Below are 25,704 nucleotides of genomic sequence, written 5' to 3' on the forward strand. Positions count from 1 at the left end.
TCTCACGCATACTGTATTTCTGCACACAATACAATCTGATTCATCACTCTGTTCTATCAAATCTACAATACATAACATTTTGCTCGGTCAGTCTGTACCTACAGAAACCCAGAGTAAGTTTCCTGTGCCTCTTGGTTCTTGGCTCAAATGGCTCTGAGCACTACAGGACTTAACTTCTGAGGTCATCAGTCCCCTAGAACTTAGAACTACTTAAACCTAACTAACCTAAGGACATCACACACATCATGCCTGAGGCAGGATTTGAACCTGCGACCGTAGCGGTCGTTCGGCTTCAGACTGTAGCGCCTAGAACCACACGGCCACTCCGATGGCTGTTGATACTTCATCATATCTATTTCCATACGTAGTTATTAATTTTTTAGTGATTTCACAAGTTATCTGCCATTCGAAGCTCATATATTGTACTTTCATAGATATCGATTCACTACAAATTTCAACATAAACTTTTATTTAAGGTACTGGTGGTCTGTAATTAGTTCCTGTAAACTGGAGTAACAACATTCGTCCTTTCCATGTCATTACCCACTCAAACTTTGGGTGACTACCACCAAGTCATGTCAACTGCACCTGATCCGAGGACTTCCAGCATCTGCCTACTGTTATTTCTACGCGATGGGCTTTGCAGTTGTAGGTACTTTCTGACTTTCTGACAGTTGCAGATACTTGCTGCTCTCTCGTATCAACCTACTGGCCTGCCAACTCATGCGGCGTTGCCTTGTCCGACAGGTGGTGGACTTGAGGTGGATGAGCCGGGCGCTGGCACCAGTGGGCATGTGGGGTCCCTCGGGTGGCAGCCGGCTGTACTATGCCTATTCGCTGTGGACCATCGTGCAGCTGGTGCTGACGGCCGCCGGCCAGGTGGCGGGGCTGCAGGGCCACTGGGACGACCTGCAGACCGTCTTCACCACGCTCTGCTTCGCCTTCACCGTCACCTGCACCATCATCAAGGTTCGTGATCGTCGTGCCCACTCATACATCAGAACATGCAAGAGCGACAGGTGTCGCTAAAAACGTATACAGGGAGTTCAGAAATTCCCGTTACAGACTGCTAGAACTTGTAAAAGGGAGTGAGTAGAAAATATTTCGTATTGGAATCCATGTCCAGGAACGCACCGTTTCTGTGGTAGAACTATTCGAAAACATGTTAGTAGTGCGACCAGCTCTACAGGTAACTGATTAGGCGTGAGCCATTAAGTCACTTACTCTGTAATTCTGCTGATAATAACCAAAGAAATTACTCCTGTACTCGTTGACGGGTTCTCTTCAACGTGATACAAAACGATCTGTTTCAGTTCTGGTGTGCGACTTCTTCCTGAAACACCACAGTCACACCTGCTGACGGTGAAGGTACCCTTTCTTGAAGCCGTTCCGTAATTATGCCGAAGAGGTTACGAGAAAGAGTCAGCCGTCGTGGATAATGACCTTCATATAGGCTACGAGCTGCTCTTCCATTACCGTGAGCTTCGCCAATCAGATGGATCTTGTCGGTGTAGTCCGCAAACGTGTTCTCAGCCATGTTCCTCTAACACTCACAGACACATGAATGAGGCTCTAACTAGGTCAGAGATGGGATAGAAGTCAAACGACATCAGCCGATCCGACGTAAGCAGCCCGCACCGTGACCAACCTGTTGCGTACCTACTTAGCAAACATGTTTTAAAACGGCTGTAACAGGGAAACAGTACGTTTCCGGAAGTGGTTTCGTATTCAAAATATTATGTGCTCACTCCTCTCTACACGTCCTACAAATTTGTAACGGGGATTTCAGAACGCCCTGTAAACTGGATGTAACGAGGATAGGCGAAGCTGTCCGCAGCTCGTGGCCTAGTGGCTAGTGTTGATGCCTCTGGATGACGGGGTCCTGGGATAGATTCCCGGCCAAGTTGGAGATTTTTCCCTGTGCGTTTGTGTTGTCATCATCATCATCATTCGTGAGAGTGTCTAGATTGGATTGTGTAAAAATTGGGACTTTGTAGGGCCGCTGATGACTGTGCACTTGAGCTTCCACAAACCAAACATCATATCGCATAGTTGTACTGAACTATATTACATCAGTATTTGTGTCATCTGTAGACTGACAATTATAGCCATTACAAATCATATGTTTTTAGATTAGTTAGTATCTCCAATCACACATGACAAGAGCAAGCCGTTACTGAAGGTTTTCCCCTGGGCAGCAGGGTAGGTATTGAAGTGTGGACGCGTGTTCCATGACTGCCCAGGAAACATCAAGTCGCAAAGTTTTTTACGTCTCTTGATGATATTAAGCTGCCAAACACAAAAATATCTGCACTTACATCCATTACACCCTATATGTATATACAGGGTGAATCGCCTAAAATTTGCACCGCATATATTGCGGAAATGGAAAGTGCTATAGATGTGCGGTTTTCAAAGAGCGAATGGGTGGTCAGGGGTTCTTATTAATAAACAGATGGTGTTTTCTGTGAAAACATATACTTTTTAAATGTAACAATGCCATTGACATTAGAAAACCAAAATAGGGTAAATTAGAACGTCAGTGGTGTTTGTTACAGGAGTCTATTGCGAGCCATTTACGAGATTCGTGTTGTGCAAAGTTTCCACAAAGACAATTGTTTGTGCCATTCAACCTGCACATCTACTAGGAACGATGTTACGCTTGCTTATTGTGTGCTGTTATGTTCTTTGAGTGCAATGCAACTTACTGGTCTGTTAGTATGTGACAGTCGAAGCAGTAGGTTGTGAGTGAACGATCGGATTTACCAATGCAGAAAAAGCCGACTTGCTTATGGTGTATCGAGAGTATAGGAAGAAAGCAGTTCGTTCTTGTACGGTGTATGCGGCACGATATCCCAACATACGTCAACTGTCTCGACAATTCTTATCAACATCTTCAAGCAGTCACGTACAAGTAGATAGTGTAGCACGTAGACAACGTAACAGAAGGAAACAAGTGACGACAGAAGAAGGGGAAATTAATGTTCTTGCTGCTGATGCAGTTGATCTTCACTTTAGCTCCCGAGCAATCACACGAGAAAGTGGTATGAGTCAGGCAAGCATCCTACGCATTCACCATCGATAATGGTTCCATCCCTATCACATCTGTCTCATCAAGAGCTGCATGGAAACCATTATGAGAATCGTGTTAACTTCTGTACATGGGCATTAAGACTGGATGCACGAGATGTATCATGTATCTCGTTTAGTGATGAAGCCACATTTATCCATCATGACCAGGTAAATCGCGTAAACGTGCACTATTGGCCTGCTGACAATCCCTGTTGGCTTCCTCCACGAAGTGTAAGCGTGTGGCGTGGGAGAGTGACTCAGCTCACAGGTCTGTTTTTCGAAGATGGAACACTGGACGTGCACAAGTATCGCAGTCTCCTAACACATCATCTATCAGATATGCTAGGAAATGTTCGTCTGCAGGCTAGGAGGAACCTGTGGTACTATCATGATGGCTGTCCAGCCCATAGTGTGCGGATTATTAGACAATGTCTTCAAGAATTATTTCCTAAACGTTGGATTGGACGTAGAGGACCTGTGTCTTGGCCGGTCCGTTCCAAGGATTTGACGCTTGTAGACTTTCTTCTGTGGGGAAAGCTGAAAGACGCTGTCTGCAAGGGCATACCAACCACACCCTATGATATGCAATGACGTATTACTGCAGCCTGCTCGGAAATCTCCGCTGCAATACTAGCACGTATGCAGCGGTAGTTTTATACTAGACTAGGAGTGTGTACTGTTGCTGCCGGTGGTCATTTGGAACAGAACTTGTAATGATCAATTGTCTCGCTACTGATCAAAATCCACATAACTAGTGTAGGCACTTGCGCTGTTCTTTAGTGTGTGCGGCCACAGGCATTGTATAATTGTCGGTGTGTCGTAAACGATTCGCATTATAGTGCTGGAACAAACACCACTGACATTCTAACCTGCCAAACTTATAATCTGTTAATGTCAATAAGCATTGTTCCATTTAAAAAAGTGTATATTTGTGCGGTGTCACCGCCAGACACCACACTTGCTAGGTGGTAGCTTAAATCGGCCGCGGTCCATTTAGTACATGTCGGACCCGCGTGTCGCCACTGTGTGATCGCAGACCGAGCGCCACCACAAGGCAGGTCTCGAGATACGGACGAGCACTCGCCCCAGTTGTACGACGACTTTGCTAGCGACTACACTGTCGAAGCCTTTCTCTCATTTGCCGAGAGACAGTTAGAATAGCCTTCAGCTAAGTCCATGGCTACGACGTAGCAAGGCGCCATTAACCATTTTAAGATAGAGTCTCACTTGTATCATCAAGGAATGCTGTATTCAAATGAAGGATTGAAAGTTAAGTATTATAGCAGCTATGTACTTTTCTTGCTACCATTCATTACGTATCCTGTTTCAGACCTCTATCTAGCCTACGTGAGATTACGCGTGCCTTTCGGCTACTTCAGTGTGGCGTAGCTGTCTTGTTACGCCACAAAAATTTGCACAAAAATACACTTTGTAAGTGTTATTAATCTATGTGTTGGCTCAAAATAAGAGCCCGTGACTACCAATCAAGTCTGTGATAATCGCGTATCAATAGCACTTTCCATCTCCGCAATATTTGCGATTGCAAGTTTTAGGTAATTCACCCCTATACATATGTGAACATTTCCCTTATCTGGTGAAGACTATTTTTCACATTCAAAACAATAACCATCCAGCTCAGGAATGGCGGGACTAGTGCAGCAGGGGATACAACCCGTCGGCTTTGGACATTGACGTCACAAGTCGCCAATCGCGAAGCGATTCTTCTTAGTGTTGTAGCTCCCTTCAGTGGCTGATAAGTGTTTTTTGGCTTTAAAAAAAAAAAATCTCACGAGATAGAATAAACAGATCCACTTTATTAAGCAATCAGTAAAAAAAACGAAACTGAAACATAACAGCAAAAGCGAAAATGGTAAACTACTATCTGGCGACTTGTGACGTCATTGTCCAAAGCCGACGGGTTGTATCCCCTGCTGCACTAGACCCGGAATGGCTCATGTTTAATATATAGGAGTAGGCGGCGATATTTACCGATCGGAACTATGATTACAGGGTATCTAAGAAATTTAGAGGCTGCATCCCCTTTTATTTTCGTAATGATATAGTAAATAACATCAAAAGATAACTTCAAGATAACGTATATGCTTAGACTCCGACGTAACATTTTCTCGACGCTTTACCACGGCAAGTCTTACTACAAATAATACGTTTTAAAGAGATCTTTAATGCAGTGTTATGTCAGCATCACTGTATGCTTTACGTTCGTCGTGTTTTCATTTTCTAACTTGGGGCGTTTATTGTTTTTCGTGTGCATTCAGTCCGTGGCGTTAATGAGTTCGTACGACAGAGTAGTGATTTTCTGTGACGTCATGGGACCTGTGCTGTGATTGGTTGACGGAAGCAGAACGAGTAGCCTCCATGTTGATTTTAGTATCTGAGAAGCTAAAATACCGTATTTGTTCGTTTTCGTATCTGTACCTGTGTATTACGAAAATGGGCAGTTAAAAGTGATACGTCACATCTCTCCAAAACACATTGCTTGCGCGGATTTGCACTGTTTTTGTTCTTGATTGAAGTTTAGATCGGCTCTGGGCGCACCAAGTTCCGTTACTTTCACGAATAGGAAATAGTAGTGGCTGCGTTATTAAGAAGTACGATGCAGTGTCTTTACATCGTACTTGTTAATAACAGAGGCCTGGTCTTTTGTATTTGCTTGCCAATATGAAGACCTTGACTCTCAATAAATATGCCCTTCCTGCACTGCAGTATATGTGACGTACATGTGCAGTTTGTGACACAAGGAGGACAACGTGTGCAAGTTTGGAAAAGAAATTGCAAATTTGTGGTAAGATCTTATGGGGCCAAACTGCTGAGGTCATCGGTCCCTAACCTTACGCACTACTTAATCTACCTTAAACTAACTTACGCTAAGGACAACACGCACACCCATACCCGAAGGAGGACTCGAACGTCCGACGGGGTGAGCCGCGCGAACCGTGGCTAGACGACCTCAGACCGCGCGTCTACCCGGCGCCGTTGCAAGTTTGGGTACTGTGTGTAGGCCTGCGCGGTAGCGCAGCGTGGTCGGTGAGAGGGCTGGTTGCTCTCTGAAATAAATGAAAAGTGAGCCGAATATTCAACTATGAAATTAAAAGGGTGTCAAGTGACATCGGCCCAGACCATATTACAATGAAGAACAAACTAAAAAATAAAAAAAAGTTTTTTTTAAATGGTTAAGGTGATCGCTTGCGTAAAACGGGAAATCCAGATTCGAGTCACGTCCGGGACAAATTTTCACTGTCGTTATCACAATGTACAGCCGAAGGTGGTTGATATTCGCTGCTGAGAATACATTTCCTCTCTTTCAATTTCACTCTGCCCGCATCTCGTGGTCGTGCGGTAGCGTTCTCGCTTCCCACGCCCGGGTTCCCGGGTTCGATTCCCGGCGGGGTCAGGGATTTTCTCTGCCTCGTGATGGCTGGGTGTTGTGTGCTGTCCTTAGGTTAGTTAGGTTTAAGTAGTTCTAAGTTCTAGGGGACTTATGACCACAGCAGTTGAGTCCCATAGTGCTCAGAGCCATTTTTTTTTCAATTTCACTCTAAGGTCATGTTCCAGATTTGTGCTTCGTGAAGTGTACACATAATTCATATAGTGTTGTTTTCAGATTGATGGTATTATTTGCAAGATAAAACTCAAAAGATCTCAAGCAAAATGAACTTATAAAAAAAATTGCTAATAATACACTTCATCCAGCAAATGCCATCAGCAAGAAAGGAAATTCTTAGCAAGTAAAGGTACTCGGATAGGTTTCGCGCGCCTATTTCCTCTAGTCAACTGTGAAACTCGCAGTAGGTCACCGTATTCTAGCGCACTCTTGCAAAACAAATTTAGCGTGTCTTTCCTACGGCATATAGACTTGCTAATACCATAGAAATATTAAAAATAAACGTTGATAAATGACCCATCAAGGCATAAAAAAGGTATACAGAGACAGGGATTAGATTGCGAAGGCTCAGCCATTCTGTTGAGTCCCTTTCGTTGTAAGCAGCAGCATGCGAAAGAACGCTCTTAGGCTGAAGGAACAGACCTTCGGGAGGTCCATAAAGAGCTATGCACCATGGAAATGGAACTCATCTCTGCTAGATTTTTTTTTCTTTTTTAATCACTCTTCTGACTGGTTTGATGTGGCCAGCCACAAATTCCTCTCCTGTGATAACCACTTCATTTCAGAGTAACACTTGCAACCTACGTCCTCTATAATTTGCTGGATGTATTGCAATCTCTGTCTTCCTCTACAGTTTTTGCCATCCACAGCTCCCTCTAGTACCATGGAAGTCATTCCCTCATGTCTGAACAGATGTCCTATCATCCTGTCCCTACTCCTTATCAGTGTGTTCCACATATTTCTTTCCTCTCCGATTCTGCGTAGAACCTCCTCATTCCTTACCTTATCAATCCACCTAATTTTCAACTTTCGTCTATAGCACCACATCTCAAATGCTTCGATTCTCTTCTGTTCCGATTTTCCCACAGTCCATGTTTCACTACCATACAATGCTGTACTCCAGATGTACATCCTCAGAAATTTCTTCCTTAAAAATTAAGGCCGGTATTTGATATTAGTAGACTTCTGTTGGCCAGAAATGCCTTTTTTTGCCATAGCAAGTCTGTTTTTGATGTCCTCCTTGCTCCGTCCGTCATTGGTTATTCTACTGCCTGGTTGCAGAATTCCTTAACTTCATCAACTTCGTGACCATCAATCCTGATGTTAAGTTTCTCGCTGTTCTCATTTCTACTACTTCTCATTACCTTCGTCTTTCTTAGATTTACTCTCAAACCATACTGTGTACTCATTAGACTTCATTTCGTTCAGCCGATCATTTAATTCTTCTTCACTTTCACTCGGGACAGCAATGTCTTCACCGGATCGTATCATTGATATCCTTTCACCTTGAATTTTAATTCCACTCCTGAACCTTTCTTTTATTTCCATCATTGCTTCCTCGATATACAGATTGAACAATAGGGGCAAAAGGCTACATCCTTGTCTTACACCTTTTTTAATACGAGCACTTCGTTCTTGGTCGTCCACTCCTATTATTCCCTCTTGGCTGTTGTACATATTATATATGACCCGTCTCTCCCTATAGCTTACCCCTACTTTTTTCATAATTTCCAACATCTTGGACCATTTTACATTGTCGAACACTTTTTCCGGGACGACAAATCCTATGAACGTGTCTTGATTTTTTCTTTAGTCTTGCTTGCATTGTTAACCGCAACGTCAGAATTGCCTCTCTTCTGCCTTTACTTTTCCTAAAGTCAAACTGATCTTCATCCAGCGCATCCTCAATTTTCTTTTCCATTCTTCTGTATATTATTCTTGTAAGCAGCTTCGATGCATGAGCTGTTAAGCAGATTGTGCGATAATTCTCGCACTTGTCAGCTCTTGCCGTCTTCGGAATTGTGTGGATGATGCTTTTCCGAAAGTCGGATGGTATATCGCCAGACTCATATATTCTACACACCAACGTGAATAGTCGTTTTGTTGCCACTTCCCCCAATGATTTTAGAAATTCTGATGGAATGTTATCAATCCCTTCTGCCTTATTTGACCGTAAGTCCTCCAAAGCTCTTTTAAATTCTGATTCTAATACTGGATCCCCTATCTCTTCGAAATCGACTCCTGTTTCTTCTTCTATCACATCAGACAAATCTTCACCCTCATAGAGGCTTTCATTGCATTCTTTCCACCTATCTGCTCTCTCCTCTGCATTTAACAGTGGAATTCCCGTTGCACTCTTAATGTTACCACCGTTGCTTTTAATGTCACCAAAGGTTGTTTTGACTTTCCTGTATGCTGAGTCTGTTCTTCAGACAATCATATCTTTTTCGATGTCTTCACATTTTTCCTGCAGCCATTTCGTCTTAGCTTCCCTGCACTTCCTATTTATTTCATTCCTCAGCGACTTGTATTTCTGTATTCCTGATTTTCCCGGAACATGTTTGTACTTCCTCCTTTCATCAATCAACTGAAGTATTTCTTCTGTTACCCATGGTTTCTTCGCAGCTACCTTCTTTGTACCCATGTTTTCCTTCCCAATTTCTGCGATGGCCCGTTTTAGAGATGTCCATTCCTCTTCAACTGTACTGCCTACTGCGCTATTCCTTATTGCTGTATCTATAGCGTTAGAGAACTTCAAACGTATCTCGTCATTCCTTAGTACTTCCGTATCCCACTTCTTTGCGTATTGATTCTTCCTGAATAATGTCTTGAACTTCAGCCTACTTTTCATCACTACTATATTGTGATCTGAGTCTATATCTGCTCCTGGGTATGCCTTACAATCCAGTATCTGATTTCGGAATCTCTGTCTGACCATGATGTAATCTAATTGAAATCTTCCCGTATCTCCCGGCCTTTTCGAAGTATACCTCCTCCTCTTGTGATTCTTGAACAGGGTATTCGCTATTACTAGCTGAAACTTGTTACAGAACTCAATTAGTCTTCCTCCTCTTTCATTCCTTGTCCCAAGCCCATATTGTCCTGTAACCTCTTCTTCTACTCCTTCCCCTACAACTGCATTCCAGTCGCCCATGACTATTAGATTTTTGTCCCCCTTTACATACTGCATTACCCTTTCAATATCTTCATTCACTTTCTCTATCTGTTCATCTTCAGCTTGCAACGTCGGCATGTATGCCTGAACTATCGTTGTCGGTGTTGGTCTGCTGTCGATTCTGATTAGAACAACCCGATCACTGAACTGTTCACAGTAACACACCCTCTGCCCTACCTTCCTATTCATAACGAATCCTACACCTGTTATACCATTTTCTGCTGCTGTTGATATAACCCGATACTCATCTGACCAGAAATCCTTGTCTTCCTTCCACTTCACATCACTGACCCCTACTATATCTAGATTGAGCCTTTGCATTTCCCTTTTCAGATTTTCTAGTTTCCCTACCACGTTCAAGCTTCTGACATTCCACGCCCCGACTCGTAAAACGTTATCCTTTCGTAGATTATTCAATCTTTTTCTCATGGTAACCTCCCCCTTGGCAGTCCCCTCCCGGAGATCCGAATGGGGGACTACGCCGGAATCTTTTTCCAATGGAGAGATCATCATGACACTTCTTCAATTACAGGTCACATGTCCTGTGGATACACGTTACGTGTCTTTAATGCAGTGGTTTCCATTGCCTTCTGCATCCTAAAGCCGTTGATCATTGCTGATTCTTCCGCCGTTAGGGGTAGTTTCCCCACCCCTAGGACAAGAGAGTGCCCTGAACCTCTGTCCACTCCTCCGCCCTCTTTGACAAGGCCGTTGGCAGGATGAGGGTGACTTCTTACGCCGGAAGTATTCGGCTGCATATGCTGATTATTTGAGCTAATTAGCCTTTAAGGTGCGACCTTAAGACTGCTACTACCTGCTCGAGAAACATCACTCAATGTAAGTAGTACCAAGAACGCTGCCTGCCATTATAAATCCGTGTGACAAATATTCGAATGCGTCCTCTTAATTTCGATTCTGTAATCCATTATTGAGAAATATATTTTAATATATTTTTGGAGCTTCTAATTACGAGCTGCGCCTAATTCAACGGACTGCAGAGATTCGATCACGATTTACAACTGGAATAAGGTAGAATTAGTTTTCCCAGCGACATAGTCATTTACGTCGTGTGTTAGGGATGAATGTGAAACTATTATATTCTTTGTTATTGGTCAGTAGTTCGGGTTTGGTGTTATATGCGCACCTGAAGCCTGTTCTTTACATCCTCAAGTCTTAGAAGACAATTAAAACGTATTCATATTTTTTTTGTTTTTCGCAATTCCGCTTCCCCTGTCTTCATTGGCAACTGTTACCAAGAAGCAAGATAAACCTCTGCCACAGCAGACGAATCGCAACGCCCATCATGGTAGATCACAGTTCTTGATGTGAACTACGACCGCAAACCAATGTGAGATTAAACAAGCAGTTCCAAAATATGAAATACCTCACAAATGTGTAAGCAGAAAACGCTCCATGATGTAAGCGACAGTCAGTCGTAAAATAACTAAGTAAAAGAAAACTTCAGTAGATTTTGTAACTAACTGTTGTTAGGTGTATTGTGTGTGTGTGTGTGTGTGTGTGTGTGTGTGTGTGTGTGTGCGTGCTTGTGGGGGAGGGGCGTTATGGTCGGTCATCGGCGAGGTTACTACTCCCGTACCAAAATTAGTAGAAATGAATGTGGTTAAAGTGTCTAACACGTTGCAAAACAAAGAAGAGTAAGTCTTAAAGTCTTAAATAATTACACTTGCTCTCTCCCAATCTCACTCATGGTCACCCGCACAATCACACTACCTCACTTGCTTTAAGACAGCGTTAATATTGTCAGATGTTCTAAAATTCCTAATTAAAACAGAAGTAATACAAGAGAGAAGCTAATATAATTAGACAGGAAAATAAGGCTGGGCCATCACTTAAAAAAGCGTGGATGAACCAGAGAATCTGAGAACACATTAAAAACTTCTCCCTAAAATATTAGGGAACAAACTGGACATTACACAGAACATTTTAGATCTAGAAAGCAAATCAGATTGTAAATATGTGTCATTGCAGGACACTGATTATGTTTTATATCAATAAAACGAAATATGTATGGTGATAAAACATACACACTGTCTTATACTTGCACGGACGATTTTTAATACCTTAATAATTGTAAACCAATTATGAGTGCTATGGCCACACAAATGAAAAAACATAGGTGTATGCTTGTATTATGAGAAAATTCTGATATATCGCAGGTGGAAATGTTTCTCAAATTAAAATGATGCGAATACGTGTAGCCAAAGTACAGAAACACTGTACCATTTATATTCGCTGCTAGCTGCGTCCCTTGGTGTTGCCTGCTATTAAACACTAATTTATAAAAAAATTGCTAATGCCGAAATGCGCTATCCACAAGCATACACCATCACAAAAGTTTTCTCTTGGAAGTCACGTGGCGCAAGCCACTTGCGCCCCAGCAAACCGCTCCACATCGAAAAAAAAGAGCATTAAATCTCCAAACAAAGGGAAAAGTTGTCAGAACTTTTGTTCCTCGCAATTCACCCGTTCATTTCAAGGAAAAATTTTTGCACGACTGATTAGTGCACTAGAATATGTGCCAGAAAAGGGAGTACACGGTTTCACGACTGTTTGAGACATTCTGACGTGAATAACGGGTCATTGTGCTTTGACTAAGCACGAATAATAGAATCTGCAATACACGGATTAATGTAGTTGTTCAGTGCCATCTACGGTAGTAGATATGCATTAGTTTAATAATAAATTTGTTGTGGATTGGCGAGAGAGCCAACCCGGTATGAGAGGAAGCCGAAAGGCACGCGTTTTAGCTCACGCAGGCTGGCGTGAGGTCTGGAACAGGTCAAGGAAATTAGACTAGCAAAAAAGGACGTAGCTGTGGAATACTTAACTTTAATCCATAAATGGTGAACATCGCTCTTGACGGTACATGTTTTACAGCATCAATAGTAACTGCTAATGGCGCCTTGCTAGGTCGTAGCAAATGACGTAGCTGAAGGCTACGCTAACTATCGTCTCGGCAAATGAGAGCGTATTTTGTCAGTGAACCATCGCTAGCAAAGTCGACTGTACAACTGGGGCGAGTGCTAGGAAGTCTCTCTAGACCTGCCGTGTGGCGGCGCTCGGTCTGCAGTCACTAATAGTGGCGACACGCGAGTCCGACGTATACTAACGGACCGCGGCCGATTTAAAGGCTACCACCTAGCAAGTTTGGTGTCTGGCGGTGACACCACAAAATTAGTGCCATGTAATGTTTAACGTGACGCACCAATACTAATTGCATTATTGGAGATTCGTCGTCCATTTCCAAACACATCTTGATATGAGTTTCGTTGTTCCTTTTCCTGCAAGGAATCACTTCCTGAAGTTTGTCCCCTTAATCAAAAAGAGGTTACCATAAAGTATTAGTTGCACCTTTTAAAAACAGTTATGCTGCACCGATGATAGTTGGTGTTCGTGTTGTCCTTCTCTACGTATTCACCTCTAAATGTGACACATTTTCCCAGCGATGGGTAGCAGTTGGAGACCTTTGCTCTAGAAATATGCATTTTGGTCTATCAGGAATTGAACCACTTCGAAAATCATCTGTCATTCTGGAAATGCCTGTTACGCAGTGGTTTCTTCATCTGAGAAAAGAGAAAGACGTCACTGGGTACCGTGTCAAAGAGAATATACGTCTAAAGAAGAATCTTATCTGCCTGTATCCTGTGAAGAACGAGATTGTGCAACAAAAACGCCCCTTTGGAGAGCTTCCGCTACGATATACATTCACTGGCTCGCGTAACCTCGGCATAAGATTGCGACAGTATGCTCCCATGACGGTTTGGTCCTTATGAGCATTATCTGTTAGCATCTAGTGATGGGAACAACCGAACGATACAATCGATTCACTCGGTTGTTGGAAAACAATAGACTCACTCGGTTGTAGTTTTGCGTATCGGTTGAATTATTCATTCATTCATTTCTTCCGAGTGAAACCAGTGTGTGGGAGGAACCTAATACAAATATTTCATCGTTCTGGCATTGTTCAATTATTATTGTTGACTGCGCTCTTTTATTGTCTGTCGTCACTTTTACTGTCATTCCGATGTTTGCTTTTTACTGAATGACAATAAATTGCTTTTAGTATAGTCTGCCGTCCATGATTATTTCCGAAACGGTGAACTTTGTGCCTGTACCAGAATACTGGAACGCTCAGGACTTGGAAATGGGAGAAATTATATGACTAGATAAAAAAATGATCCCAGAGATAAATTACACGCTATATACAGTATCTGCAGGGGCGAATAATATTATGAAACTGTATTAACTAAAGATATTCAGAGAAAATTTACGAACGATGAAAATTATTTTTCGCAAAAAGGAGAGAAAAGCACTTCCAAAAAGTGACAGTATGTGCTTAAAAGTAAGTGATTAAGTCACCAAACAATTAAAATAATTGTATCTTATATGCTTCCTGTTTACGTCACTTCAGCATTTACTAAAATAAAATTATCAGTGATAACTGCAAACCAGTGGAAAGAAGACAGAGCTTCAATAAACTTAAATGAAAACGTAATTCTTCATTTATTTAAACGTAAATCTGTAATGTAGCACCAGCTGTTAGCCTTTTAAAGTCATCAAAAAAAGTCCAGATTTACTGCCAGAAATACGAAAATCCGTATTTATGTAAATACATAAATTTTGAAAATACTCCATTTTTAGCAATACAGCTTTCAGCTCTCATTAAAATAATATGCATTGTTTGTGTCTTTTTTTTTTAAAAAAAAAAGAAAGAATGAAAAGGTTGTCAACGATGGCCATCGTTTAGATATGCTAATATGCTGAAGAATATTTAAATGAAATTACTCACCCCGAAGACTGAGTGAAAACATTCATATATCTGTCGTAACTGTCGGAGACTTGTCAGTCGTTTTTCTCACACTAAGTAAGTGTAACTATTCAGACCCGTGCAGTGAAAGAAGAAATTCGTGTAGCTGACAAGGCCGCAGAAACTAGGCGGTCCAGTCATACTAATGTGACCATCACCTATATGCGATGTCAATGTGCAATAAAATCTCACAAATGGCAGGTGGCAGAACTAGCTGCGGAGAGGAAAACAGTGCAATAGTTGTCGAAATGCGGAAACCGAGCGATTTGTTTGACGACCAATAGAACATGATCATTGGTTTGTGGCCCAAGGGTGGAAGGACTTCCTAAACGGCTGAGACTGTAACCTGCTCGTGTGGCGCATTGGTTAAGGTACATCGCTCATGGCAAAACAGCGCTATCCAAAACCGGCGCAGAGACAACTGTGGTGGACAACGGCTGCGCAGATATGTACAGGCGAATAAACGTGCAACTGTTAAGCAACTGACCGTCCGGTTAAACCAAGGTTCATGCAACCATGCTGACTGCCGTTAATTGGCGAAGAAGGGTGGAATTTGCACTCCAGTACTGCAAGTGGACGTCCGCTGATTGGCGACAGGTGGTCTTTCCATTGGCATGAAACTTCTGAAAGTTAACACCCTTCAACAAACGTCGCAAGGGTTTAGGCCGAAGGAGGGAGCTCTATGATATGGCGAATGATTTCGTGGCTTTCCGTGAGAGATAACGTCATTCTCGAAGGTACAATGGATCAAAACAAGTATGCATCTATCTTTGGGTACCCTCACATGCAGTTTGGTTTTCTTCGGCACGATAACATCTACGAGTAGGACAATGCAACATACAACACAGTTCGCAGAGCGTCAGGATGAGTTTAAGGTACTCCTCTGGGCACCAAACTGCCCGGATTTGAACCCAATCGATCGAGCTGTTCGCACCATGGATCATCAACCGAGAAACCTAGCGCAGCTGGCAACGGCGCTGGAATTGGCGTGACTCCGTATTGCTGTTGGTACCTCCCAGAATCTCTCTGACTCTCTTTCTGCACGTCTTTCAGTGGTCTGCACTGCAAAGGTAGTTATTCAGGCCTGTGACAAGTGGTAACATGTATGTGACTGACAGTGTAGTTTCATTGGGTTGATTCATTCGACCGACAAAAAACGACTGAACAAAATGAAAAACAGTCCACTGGCCAATCGGCTGTAAAAATGAGTCAGTTTTGGTTCAAATGGTTCTGAGCACTATGGGACTTAACTGCTGAGGTCATCAGTCCCCTAGAACTTAGAACTACTTAAACCTAACTAACCTAAGGACATCACACACATCCATGCCCGAGGCAGGATTCGAACCTGCGACCGTAGCGGTCGCGCGGCTCCAGACTGAAGCGCCTAGAACCGCTCGGCCACTCCGGCCGGCTGAGTCAGTTTTCTGATCAGTATTAGCACCTCACCAAGGCAGCCCCAAAAACATTTAGAATCACCTTACCTAATGACAATTGCGACTCTGACTTTCTTTAGCATTGATGAATCCACGTGTCGTCCTGATAAATCCAGCATTCGTAGATGGAGATTAGACGGATGAAGTAGTTATCTGGTTTGGCCTGGCACAGCTGTACAACTTACACTACTGCTTTGGTTCTGCGAACTTCTTGAAGGGGTTTGAGCGACACGAAATACAGCAATGGTGACATTTGACATGCTCAAAATATCGTAAAAGATGTTGAAACTGATAAATGGCTCACTGTTGCCTCTCTCGCATCGACTGGTCTTCAAGCTCCAGTGCCTTCACTTTACATTCGTGATTTTCCACAGAGAGATGGTCTGTCATTTAGTTCGTCATTCAAACTTGCTTGACCACCATGAAAACGTCTGTGCCACGTAACAATTGTGTCATTTGTTGATGCTTTGCTGCCGTACACTTCCACCATTTTAGTATGGGTTGTTGTACGATTGTTCCCCTTCAGATATAGACAATGAATTACTCCTCGCCAGTCTACTTTTAATTTGCATCGCCATTTTACGAGTATAAGGAGCATTCAAAGAGTTTCCGTCTGAGGGCGTCGCTGCAGCCCATGCAATGTAGCACGACTCCGATGCGTAAATACGGGGTGTTCAAAAAGTCTCTCCGGAATGCCGTATGATTTTTAGCTGCGCCTGCCGTATAATTGTTCGTCTGCCTGGGTTTTTCAACGAAACAATAAACGCACAACGGTACTGCAGTGATATTCTGGACCCATTCATAGGAGAACTTGTATTACGTGAAATACTGAACTGTTATTTTCAACAAGATGGCGCAACCGCGCATACAGCTCGCGTTTCAATGTCACTGCTTTATGATGTTTTGGTTATCGCATAATTTCACAGGGACTTTGGCCTCCACGATCGTCTGACCTAATACAACCTGACTTTTTCTTCTGGGGTGCAGCGTCTAACAATACCACCACTGGCAAAGTAGGTTAGAAATCAGATTAATAATGTTGCTCACGCAGCATATGTTCGCTTTATCGGGCAACAGCAAAGTTATTGACTGTGGATGGTATCGTCAGAATGGAAGTAATAAAGTCACTGTAAAAAAGGCATTCATTTCGGCACTTATCTTGAATGGATTCCCACGTAGATTCCGTCGAAGTTGTTATGGCTCATCTTGTTGATACTAGGGTGATTCCACTTTGACTGCTAGAAGGTCCAGATCTGTATTTTAGCCATATTTCAAGACCTAACAAATGCGTTTTTCAGGAAATTCTTAATGATCAAACAATCCCAGATTAGAACAATGGTATGGTAGAAATAATTTTTGGCTTGGTGTTCACGATCCACATTTTTATTAAACTTCTTGTAAATTCACATATACTTCTTCTTAATTGTCACATCATCAAGAAAACAGTTTTGTATCAATTTTCATATATTTAATTTCCACTTTAACCAAACACAAGACTTGACTGTTGTTTTACAAAGCGATATAACAACTTCTGCAAAGTGAAACAAGGACTGCTCTGTGCGCATTCGCGCCAAAACGGTTACATGTAAGTCAAAGATTACGACAGTCTCACAGAAATGAATACACACAAGAACCATATCACGGTAATATATCGATACATCGGAGTACCTATACATTAATAAAACCAAATGTGAATATTGACACAAAAATATGTCTGTTACTTCGCAGAAAAGTAGTTCGATATTACTGGTATCGAGAACTGGGGTTGGAGTGCCGTAATGGTCACGTAAATAAAGAACAATTAGAAGCGAAAGCAACTGCCTATAAAAACCGTCCAAAATCCATCGATGAATTGAAAACTGCAATATCCACTTTCACTGCTTCTGTTACAGAAGAAATGTTACAGCTTGTGTTTAGAAACATGATTAGACGAATTGAATTGTGTATTCAACAACGGGGGGACACTTTCAACATTTAATATGAAAATTTGTAAGTAAAGTCCAGCCCGATAGCTGAATGGTCAGCATGACGAACTGCCGTCCTAAGGGGCCCGGGTTCGATTCCAGGCTGGGTCGGAGAATGTACCAGGACTGCAGCCATCAATTCTGAATTTCTCGCTACTCTTATAAATTGAAATCGAAGTGTGGAAGAATTACAAGTTTCTTGGGCGGTGTGTGAGGGATATCTGGCTCACTTTCGCAGGGTACCATCTTCGTGCTGCAGAGGGAGAGCATGGACGCGCTGAAGCGTCACATCGAGCGCAACGCGGCCGAGTTCTGCTCGCACCTGCCGGAGGAGCGCCGCTCGCTGCTGGTGCGCGCGCGCAACCTGTCGCGCCTCATCGTCTGCTCCTTCCAGAGCGTGGGCGGCGTCACGCTCGTCTCCTTCATCACGGGGCCGATCGTGCAGAACGGCCGCGACCGGGAGCTGCTGGCCAGCGGGCTGAGTAAGTCACAGCAGGGACCCCTCAGGAAAAGGAGTAGAGCAGAGCCTCATACACTTCGTCAATTGGGAAATGAGGCTGCGTCAGGCTCTTCTCGAGGGCGTTCAAGTGTAATGGTTCTCCATCCAATGCTTAATAATGAAACCTTGCAAATCAAGGGCCTAGTCCAAGTTTCTTAATTGAGCGCCTTTCCGGCGATTTTCCTTTTCCCTGCCTGGGAAAGGGGACCTATGGTTTACGTGGAATCCAAACCACTTGTCGTTCACGGCGAATCTTCACATAACTGAGAGGTGAAGGTTAGATGTATCTATGTACGTATTAAACTGGGGACCTAGAAACGATGGAGAGGCTTCGTCTCACCGTAGCCTTCAGTGGTCCACAACCCGACAATAGGCCACGGCACTCCACCCACACCACCACCGCCCCACAGCAATAACGTAGATAAATTAGAGACTTAAATGTCTCAGGGAAAATTTAATTTAAGATCTATCCGATCACATGTAGTACGGCACTTCCCCATTATGTCCACTGCTGGGCTGCCCTGGTAATAGTGACAATATAAGGGGAGATGTGAATTGGAGTTTGTGTTGGGGAGGGTGTTCTACTTGGGTAGTTCCTACAGAAATGTCAAACATAAAGCTGTGGTGGTATAATGGTCAGCATATCTGCCTCGTTAGCTAAAAGACCGGTGTTCGAGTCCTGGCTGGAGCACAAATTTTAATTCACTTCTTTAGCTTCCAACGTTATCGTAGATGAATTAGAGACTTAAGTATCTCAGGGAAGATCTAATTTAATCAGTGTCGTTTTGAACAAGCTACTAAAATAAATTATGGGCAGATTATAGATAGCAAGGCTCTGTACATTAGTTGTAGATAGGCACATATAAACCTATGCACCGAATGAAGCCTCAACTGCAGATACTAAAATCTCTTCATGAATTAACGAGATAGCGCTGAAATGAGCGTGTCCAAATTGTACAGGTTATTAGACTGATTGTAGCTGTTTGATAACCACGAAGTATGGAAATACACAAGAAAATGAAGGGGCGCACAAGAGATTCTGTCAAATAATGATCGGACGGCAGCAAAACACTTAGCTTTACCTGAGGAAAAGCATGGATGATTTGGTGTTTCAGGGGTGGCTGTACTTTCGAGTTACCGTAGTAACATCTATTAACAACTATTGAACGATCAAAATAACGATCAAATTCTTAAATGATCTGTCCGTCGGAAACTGGCAGCATTCCTTACACTTGTTGGGCTTCAGTAGTCAGGAGCACTGCTATGAGAGGGTGCGAGACGTAGCACATGAGGTCGCAGGATGTCAGTGAGGTAGTGTTCAGCTGTCACAGTTGCCGCAATCACTACAGGCCATAACCTGATTTCATACCTGATTGATTCGTAGTGGCGGTCATACATGGTTGACCGAAATCTTGTTCATGAGTATGAGCGGTATGGCTATCAACTACCTGGAACACACTTTAAGTGCCTGACGCTAGTTGACACTGCACTTGTAGCACTGTAATCGCTAAATCCAAGATGGCACTAATGGGAAATTCAAAAATCTGAGATGGGTTCAAATGGTTCAAATGGCTCTGAGCACTATGCGACTTAACTTCTGAGGTCATCAGTCGCCTAGAACGTAGAACTAATTAAACCTAACTAACCTTAGGACATCACACACATCCATGCCCGAGGCAGGATTCGAACCTGTTACCGTAGAGGTCGCTCCGCTCCAGACTATAGCACCTAGAACCGCTCGGCCACTCCGGCCGGCTCTGAGATGGGAATTTAAAAATACGAGACTGCGGAGTGGAAAAAGTAAGCAAGATGGAGGAACTAGCCCAGTTGCAGCTAGCATGAAATTATACAAAATTAAAAAATGAAAATTAAAAAAATGAAATATAATAAAACATTTGTCATCTTCTGCGGAAAATGCTGACTTATACTATTACACAGTGGAGAATTCACGACGCTTCAATGGGCAGTACTAATACACATTCTAAGAGGTAAGAAACGATGGTTACTATGCTTTACAACAACTTCGCAAAGCCATCCAAACATAGTAACCCCATTGTAACTTTATCTCACAGTACAAAACGTTTGCCATCTGCTATTGCACATATTGACATATATTCGCCCCATACATCACGAATTCTAACAAAATACCTCCTATGTCGTTATGTTATAACAAACAGGGGCAGAGGTGATCAGATTATTTAGCAAAAACCGTCCAAAAACAGAAAAAAACCTACTAAAACCGGTTACACCAAAACAGTAACAAATTACCTCCATGCACCACCTTTGTTTTGTTACACAACATTGTAATGAACTGGAACAATGATGGTCAGACTAGTTGACACATGGTGGCTACCAATATCCCAACGACAACTGAGAGTGTGGGGGGTGGGGGAGGAAGGAGCAATAATGGTGTGTTGACAAGATGGCACAGGGTGGGGAAACGATGATTAGTTGACATATCATGGCTACCTTTACCCCAAACACAAATGGTTCAATGACGGTCAGCTGAGAGGGAGTAATGAAGGACTGTTTGTAGAGTGCTGCGATGATGATCAATTTATTTGGGCAATAAAATTCACATGTTTTGACTACTGTCACTTACTTGATTGCCCAATGTATCACTATTATTACACAAGATTGTAACGAACTGCCTGATACGTCATCGGCCAAGAAAAATTGAGACTTATTCTGGCAAGCTGTGATATGTTAAAAAGGAAAAAAAAAGAATCATCAACAAGTTGAGACTTGTTCCAACAAGCAACACACTAGTCAAATTCATGAAGTCACATGTACACGTCAGCACCCTATCCACAACATCACATGTACACGTCAGCACCCTATCCACGACATCACATGCCACACCCCTTTACTATGATGTCATCATGATGGCATGAGTAAGTCATTGACCTAGACCGTATGACATCACATAGAAGATGGCGGGGTCCATTACGTCACAGTGGCGTTCATCTTGATGATCAGTAAAATACTACACTGTGATCAATTGGTTTTTTTTTATAACTGGTATAAAGTCACTGTTATATTCCAGTAATTATTCAGAGATGAAGAGGCTGGCACAGGGTGGACGAGGACAGCTGCATCAAACCAGACTTTTGACTTTAGACCACTACCATGACAAAAATAACAATAACAACAACTACTACAAGTTTTGTTACAAAACTTCCTTGTACCATGACAGGCTTTCTACGTTCTTTCGCTTACAGCAGTTGTTTCAACAATTTTTTTCAAATTATTTTTACAAATAATTAGAGAACATTTATGTTTGCAATAACTTTCTTATTTTGGCTAGAGATATTCTTAGAATACAGTCTGAAATGCTTGTAAGAGTGCTGCTCGGGAGCTTATGGGGACCATTTATGGGTTAATTAGCATGGAAGTTAGCCAATCAGTCCAATCCGTGCACAAACTTGGCCAGAGACGATGTCGCTAAATGTGTTCCTCACTTGGTTTCCGAAAACCAAACAAAAGAGCACTACAAAAATTGGACATGGGGCATTAGTAAGGATCGAACACAACCAAAGGCTGAGCAGTCTCGTGCGCTATCCTCTATGTCATGAGAACTGACCCTAATTGTACCTGGCGTGCTGCTCGAATTTATGCAAACAAATGCCTAATTGGCTACCTTTAATGCTAATTCACTCAGAGATGAAAACTCATTTCTCAAACCTAGCCTGCAACACCCTTTTCGCAGGCTTTTTCTGGGTAGCCTGTAGTTATTATCTATCTCCGCCAAATATAGAATAACATTATATTTTTAGACTTTTAGGACATACAGCTAAATCTTTGTGCAATTCGAGGCAGTTTAACATATTTGTCCAATCTTCCACCATTATTGGACGTAATTTGTCTTCTGATAATATTGATCATTCTATATTCTTGTCACTTCTTCGAAACTCAGCTCAGGAGGACTGAAGATAACCTATAATTTTGTCTTTCTCCTGTAATTATATTGATTAGTTTTGGTACTTGGCGAACATATTTTATTTTTAATGCTTTGTCTGAGAGTGACTGATATAGTAGGTTTTTTAACTTTATCTTTAACGCCAACTTCCTGAATTATTTTATCTAAGATTTTCATTTAAATAGTCATAAGATCTTAAAAATTTTCAAAGTTACATGATATTGGAGTTTAGTAACCGATGAATTAGTGGTTTTAAGTTGAATACAAGCCCTTTCTAATTCCAAATTTGTATTCATCCAAATAATTTTCGAGTACTGACTCAGACTTTTACAGTCACATTTTTGAGAACATTATATAAGCAAGTGGAAAAGGAATAAACCGCTGTAAAGCTATTGATATTTTGTTTCTCTTCTTGTTTAGGCAATGGGTGAATTAATGTGACTTTCATTCTCTGAAAATATCCATAAAATAATTGTTCAGTAGTATATTACAACAGTTTGATTTAGACTATTTACAACAAATTATACATCAAATGGAAGATAACCTAATATACATTTTCTTATAAATATTCAGTACGTGCGACTTTTATCATGTGGCACACATGCTACCCATAATTCATTACTTCTCACAGATCTGTTAACCAGTCCAGAGTAATGGAAGCAATAGCCTCTTCAGTTCTGTGTCTCAGCTCTGGAAAATTATTAGGTAGTTGCGGAACATAGATATGATCTTTTATAAAGCCCCAAAACAAAAAATTGCATGGCATGAGTCCAGGTGAATGTGAAAGCCAGCGGAAAAGAGATATTTCATGTTGACGATTACAACGAATCCAACGCTTAGGGATTTTGATCTCGTACAAAGTGATCGAATGAGGAGGTGTTCCGTCTTTCTGCTAAATAAAGTTTTGCAGAGCCATTCTTGCAACATATCCAGATAAGCCACGTCTGTTTCAATAGCTCCATGAAATGAAAATTCACCATACACTTGATGCTGGCACAAAGCGCAGAAAACGTTTACCTTTGGGGAATTTCTTTGACGTTGTACAATTTCGTGAGGATGTTCTGACTGCAGAAACGATCATTGTGGCTATATACCTCCCCACTTAGATGAAACACCACACGGTCACGGAAGTCATTTTCCTGCTTTAAAGAACGTATCGATTGTAACTGATATGGGCCCATGTGCAAACCTCATCTTAAATCTTTTCACACTTTCGCCTTTGGCAACTGAAGTTCGAGACTTGTTTCCGAACAGTCTTCTGAGCACTGCGAACGTACGAAGCTCTGACATAGTCAAAATCCTCTTCAGACACTTTTGGTCTTTTCGTTGCTTTCCCTTTACACATACATACGGTCACTTCGAACTGACTAGACCATCTTGCGGATATTTTTGCATCATGGGGATCACAGTTAAACTTTAAACGAAACGCACGTTGTACTGAGATTACATATTCACTCTTAGCGAACTGTAGAACGTAATACGCTTTACGCACAGGGGTCGCCAACTTTGCATGTGTGGCGCTGCAAAGGGGAAAACAGCAAAGTAGTACTCGCACGCGTTCTCATCTAAAAACATTTGAATTACTCTTTAATTATGAGCTTCAACCAACATTCTACATCAGTTTGTTCGTCGTCGTCGGTGTTCTACGTCAGTGTTGTGTTAGGAGCTGTTCTCATGTGACGTCTGAGCTTTGATTTTAATCATGTGCTGACTTGTACATAGTGTTGCTGTCAGTGATTGTTACGTGGTACGCCGCCCATCGCAACTTTTAAGCTCCGGCCATCGTTCGCCTTGTATTTCTTTTAATCGTCACAGTCTGTGGTTTTTTTTTGTATACAGTTTTTAGATTTTTATCACCTTTTTTACAGTCTCCCCCTTTTTACGCTATCTTTCATTGTGTTTCCTCCTTTTTTATATCTGTTTCGCCACATTTCCTCCTTTATGTTGTTTTAAATGTCTCCCTGTTATGCACTGTCTGTCGGCTGAAGAACGGCGCCTATGCTGCTGCCAGTCCGCTCCATATGGGGCACTGAAATTCAATAAAGAAAAGAAAAGTTCTACAACGATTACAGTTGATACTACTAAAATTTATAACTGGGATATTCTTCTATGAACACCGTTTATAATCTTCTCCATTAGCTCTATTATTGTTTAGAGTTTTAGTCACATCCTTAATTTTATTTTTATTGGGTGGAGGAAATGTTTTACATTTTTATGAATTATGTGAAATCTTAATTAATGGTATGGTTGTGGTTCAGAAGCTGATCGAAGTATTTGGTAACTATTTCATATTCATTACCATTATTTAAGCCAAGTCTACCGCTTTCACAACAGGAATATTTGATACCTATTACTTTTAAAATTCTGATAAAGATTTCAGAATAATTTTTTTGAAGTAACCTTCCATTCCTGTAACTTAGGACTTTTAGAAATACCTTTTCAACTTTCCTTGATATTTTTTCTTTCACTATGATTAAGTATTATTTTATTATTTATCAGTGTTCTTTTATAGTTGTCATTTGCGGCCATATGATGCGATTTTTTCTCACCATTGCGACACTCATTTTGTCCTGACTTGATTTTGTACTTTTGCATTTACGAAGTTGTCTTAAGCCTGGTTGACATGTCACTTTCATGCTTCGGAGTCAGTTGTTTATTCATGTTGTTTTGATGTTAGATTAGATTAGATTAGTACTTGTTCCATAGATCATGAATACGACACTTCGTAATGATGTGGAACGTTTCAGGTTAATAAAAGGTGTCTATACAAGATATTAAATTAGACAAAATATTACATGACACTCAATATTCTTAATTTTTAATTTTTTACTTTTTATGTGGGGTTGGGAAATTACCCACTTACTATATCCAAAAATTCATCTAATGAGTAGAAGGAGTTGCCATTAAGAAATTCTTTTAATTTCCTTTTAAATGCTATATGGCTATCTGTCAGACTTTTGATGTTATTAGGTAAGTGACCAAAGACTTTTGTGGCAGTATAATTTACCCCCTTCTGAACCAAAGTTAGATTTAACCTTGAATAGTGAATATCATTCATTCTCCTACTGTTGTAGCCATGTACACTGCTATTACTTTTGAATTCGTTTGGATTGTTAATAACAAATTTCATAAGTGAATATATATATTGTGAGGCTACAGTGAAGATTTCTAGCTCTTTAAATAAGTGTCTGCAGGATGATCTTGGATAAGCTCCAGCAATTATTCTGATTACCCCCTTTTGTGCAATGAACACTCTATTACTCAACGATGAGTTATCCCAGAATATGATGCCATACGAAAGCAGAGAATGAAAATAGGTGTGGTAAGCTAATTTACTCAGACATATATCGCCAAAATTTGCAATGACCCTAAGAGCATAAGTAGCTGAACTCAAACGTTTCAGCAGATCCT

At 41.6% G+C, this 25,704-nt stretch overlaps 1 protein-coding gene across 1 annotated transcript in view; it reads left to right on the plus strand.

Moving 5' to 3' along the window:
- LOC124712156 (odorant receptor Or2-like) overlaps positions 1 to 25,704 on the plus strand; it is a 101,058-nt gene that overhangs the window by 10,014 nt on the left and 65,340 nt on the right. Inside the window, exons 2-3 of the mRNA XM_047242453.1 lie at positions 748 to 969; positions 18,114 to 18,357. Of these exons, the coding sequence (XP_047098409.1) occupies positions 748 to 969; positions 18,114 to 18,357 (466 nt within the window). The remainder of the gene's footprint in view (positions 1 to 747; positions 970 to 18,113; positions 18,358 to 25,704) is intronic.

This window comes from Schistocerca piceifrons, chromosome 8 (genome assembly GCF_021461385.2).
Source record: "Schistocerca piceifrons isolate TAMUIC-IGC-003096 chromosome 8, iqSchPice1.1, whole genome shotgun sequence".
NCBI lineage: Eukaryota > Metazoa > Arthropoda > Insecta > Orthoptera > Acrididae > Schistocerca > Schistocerca piceifrons.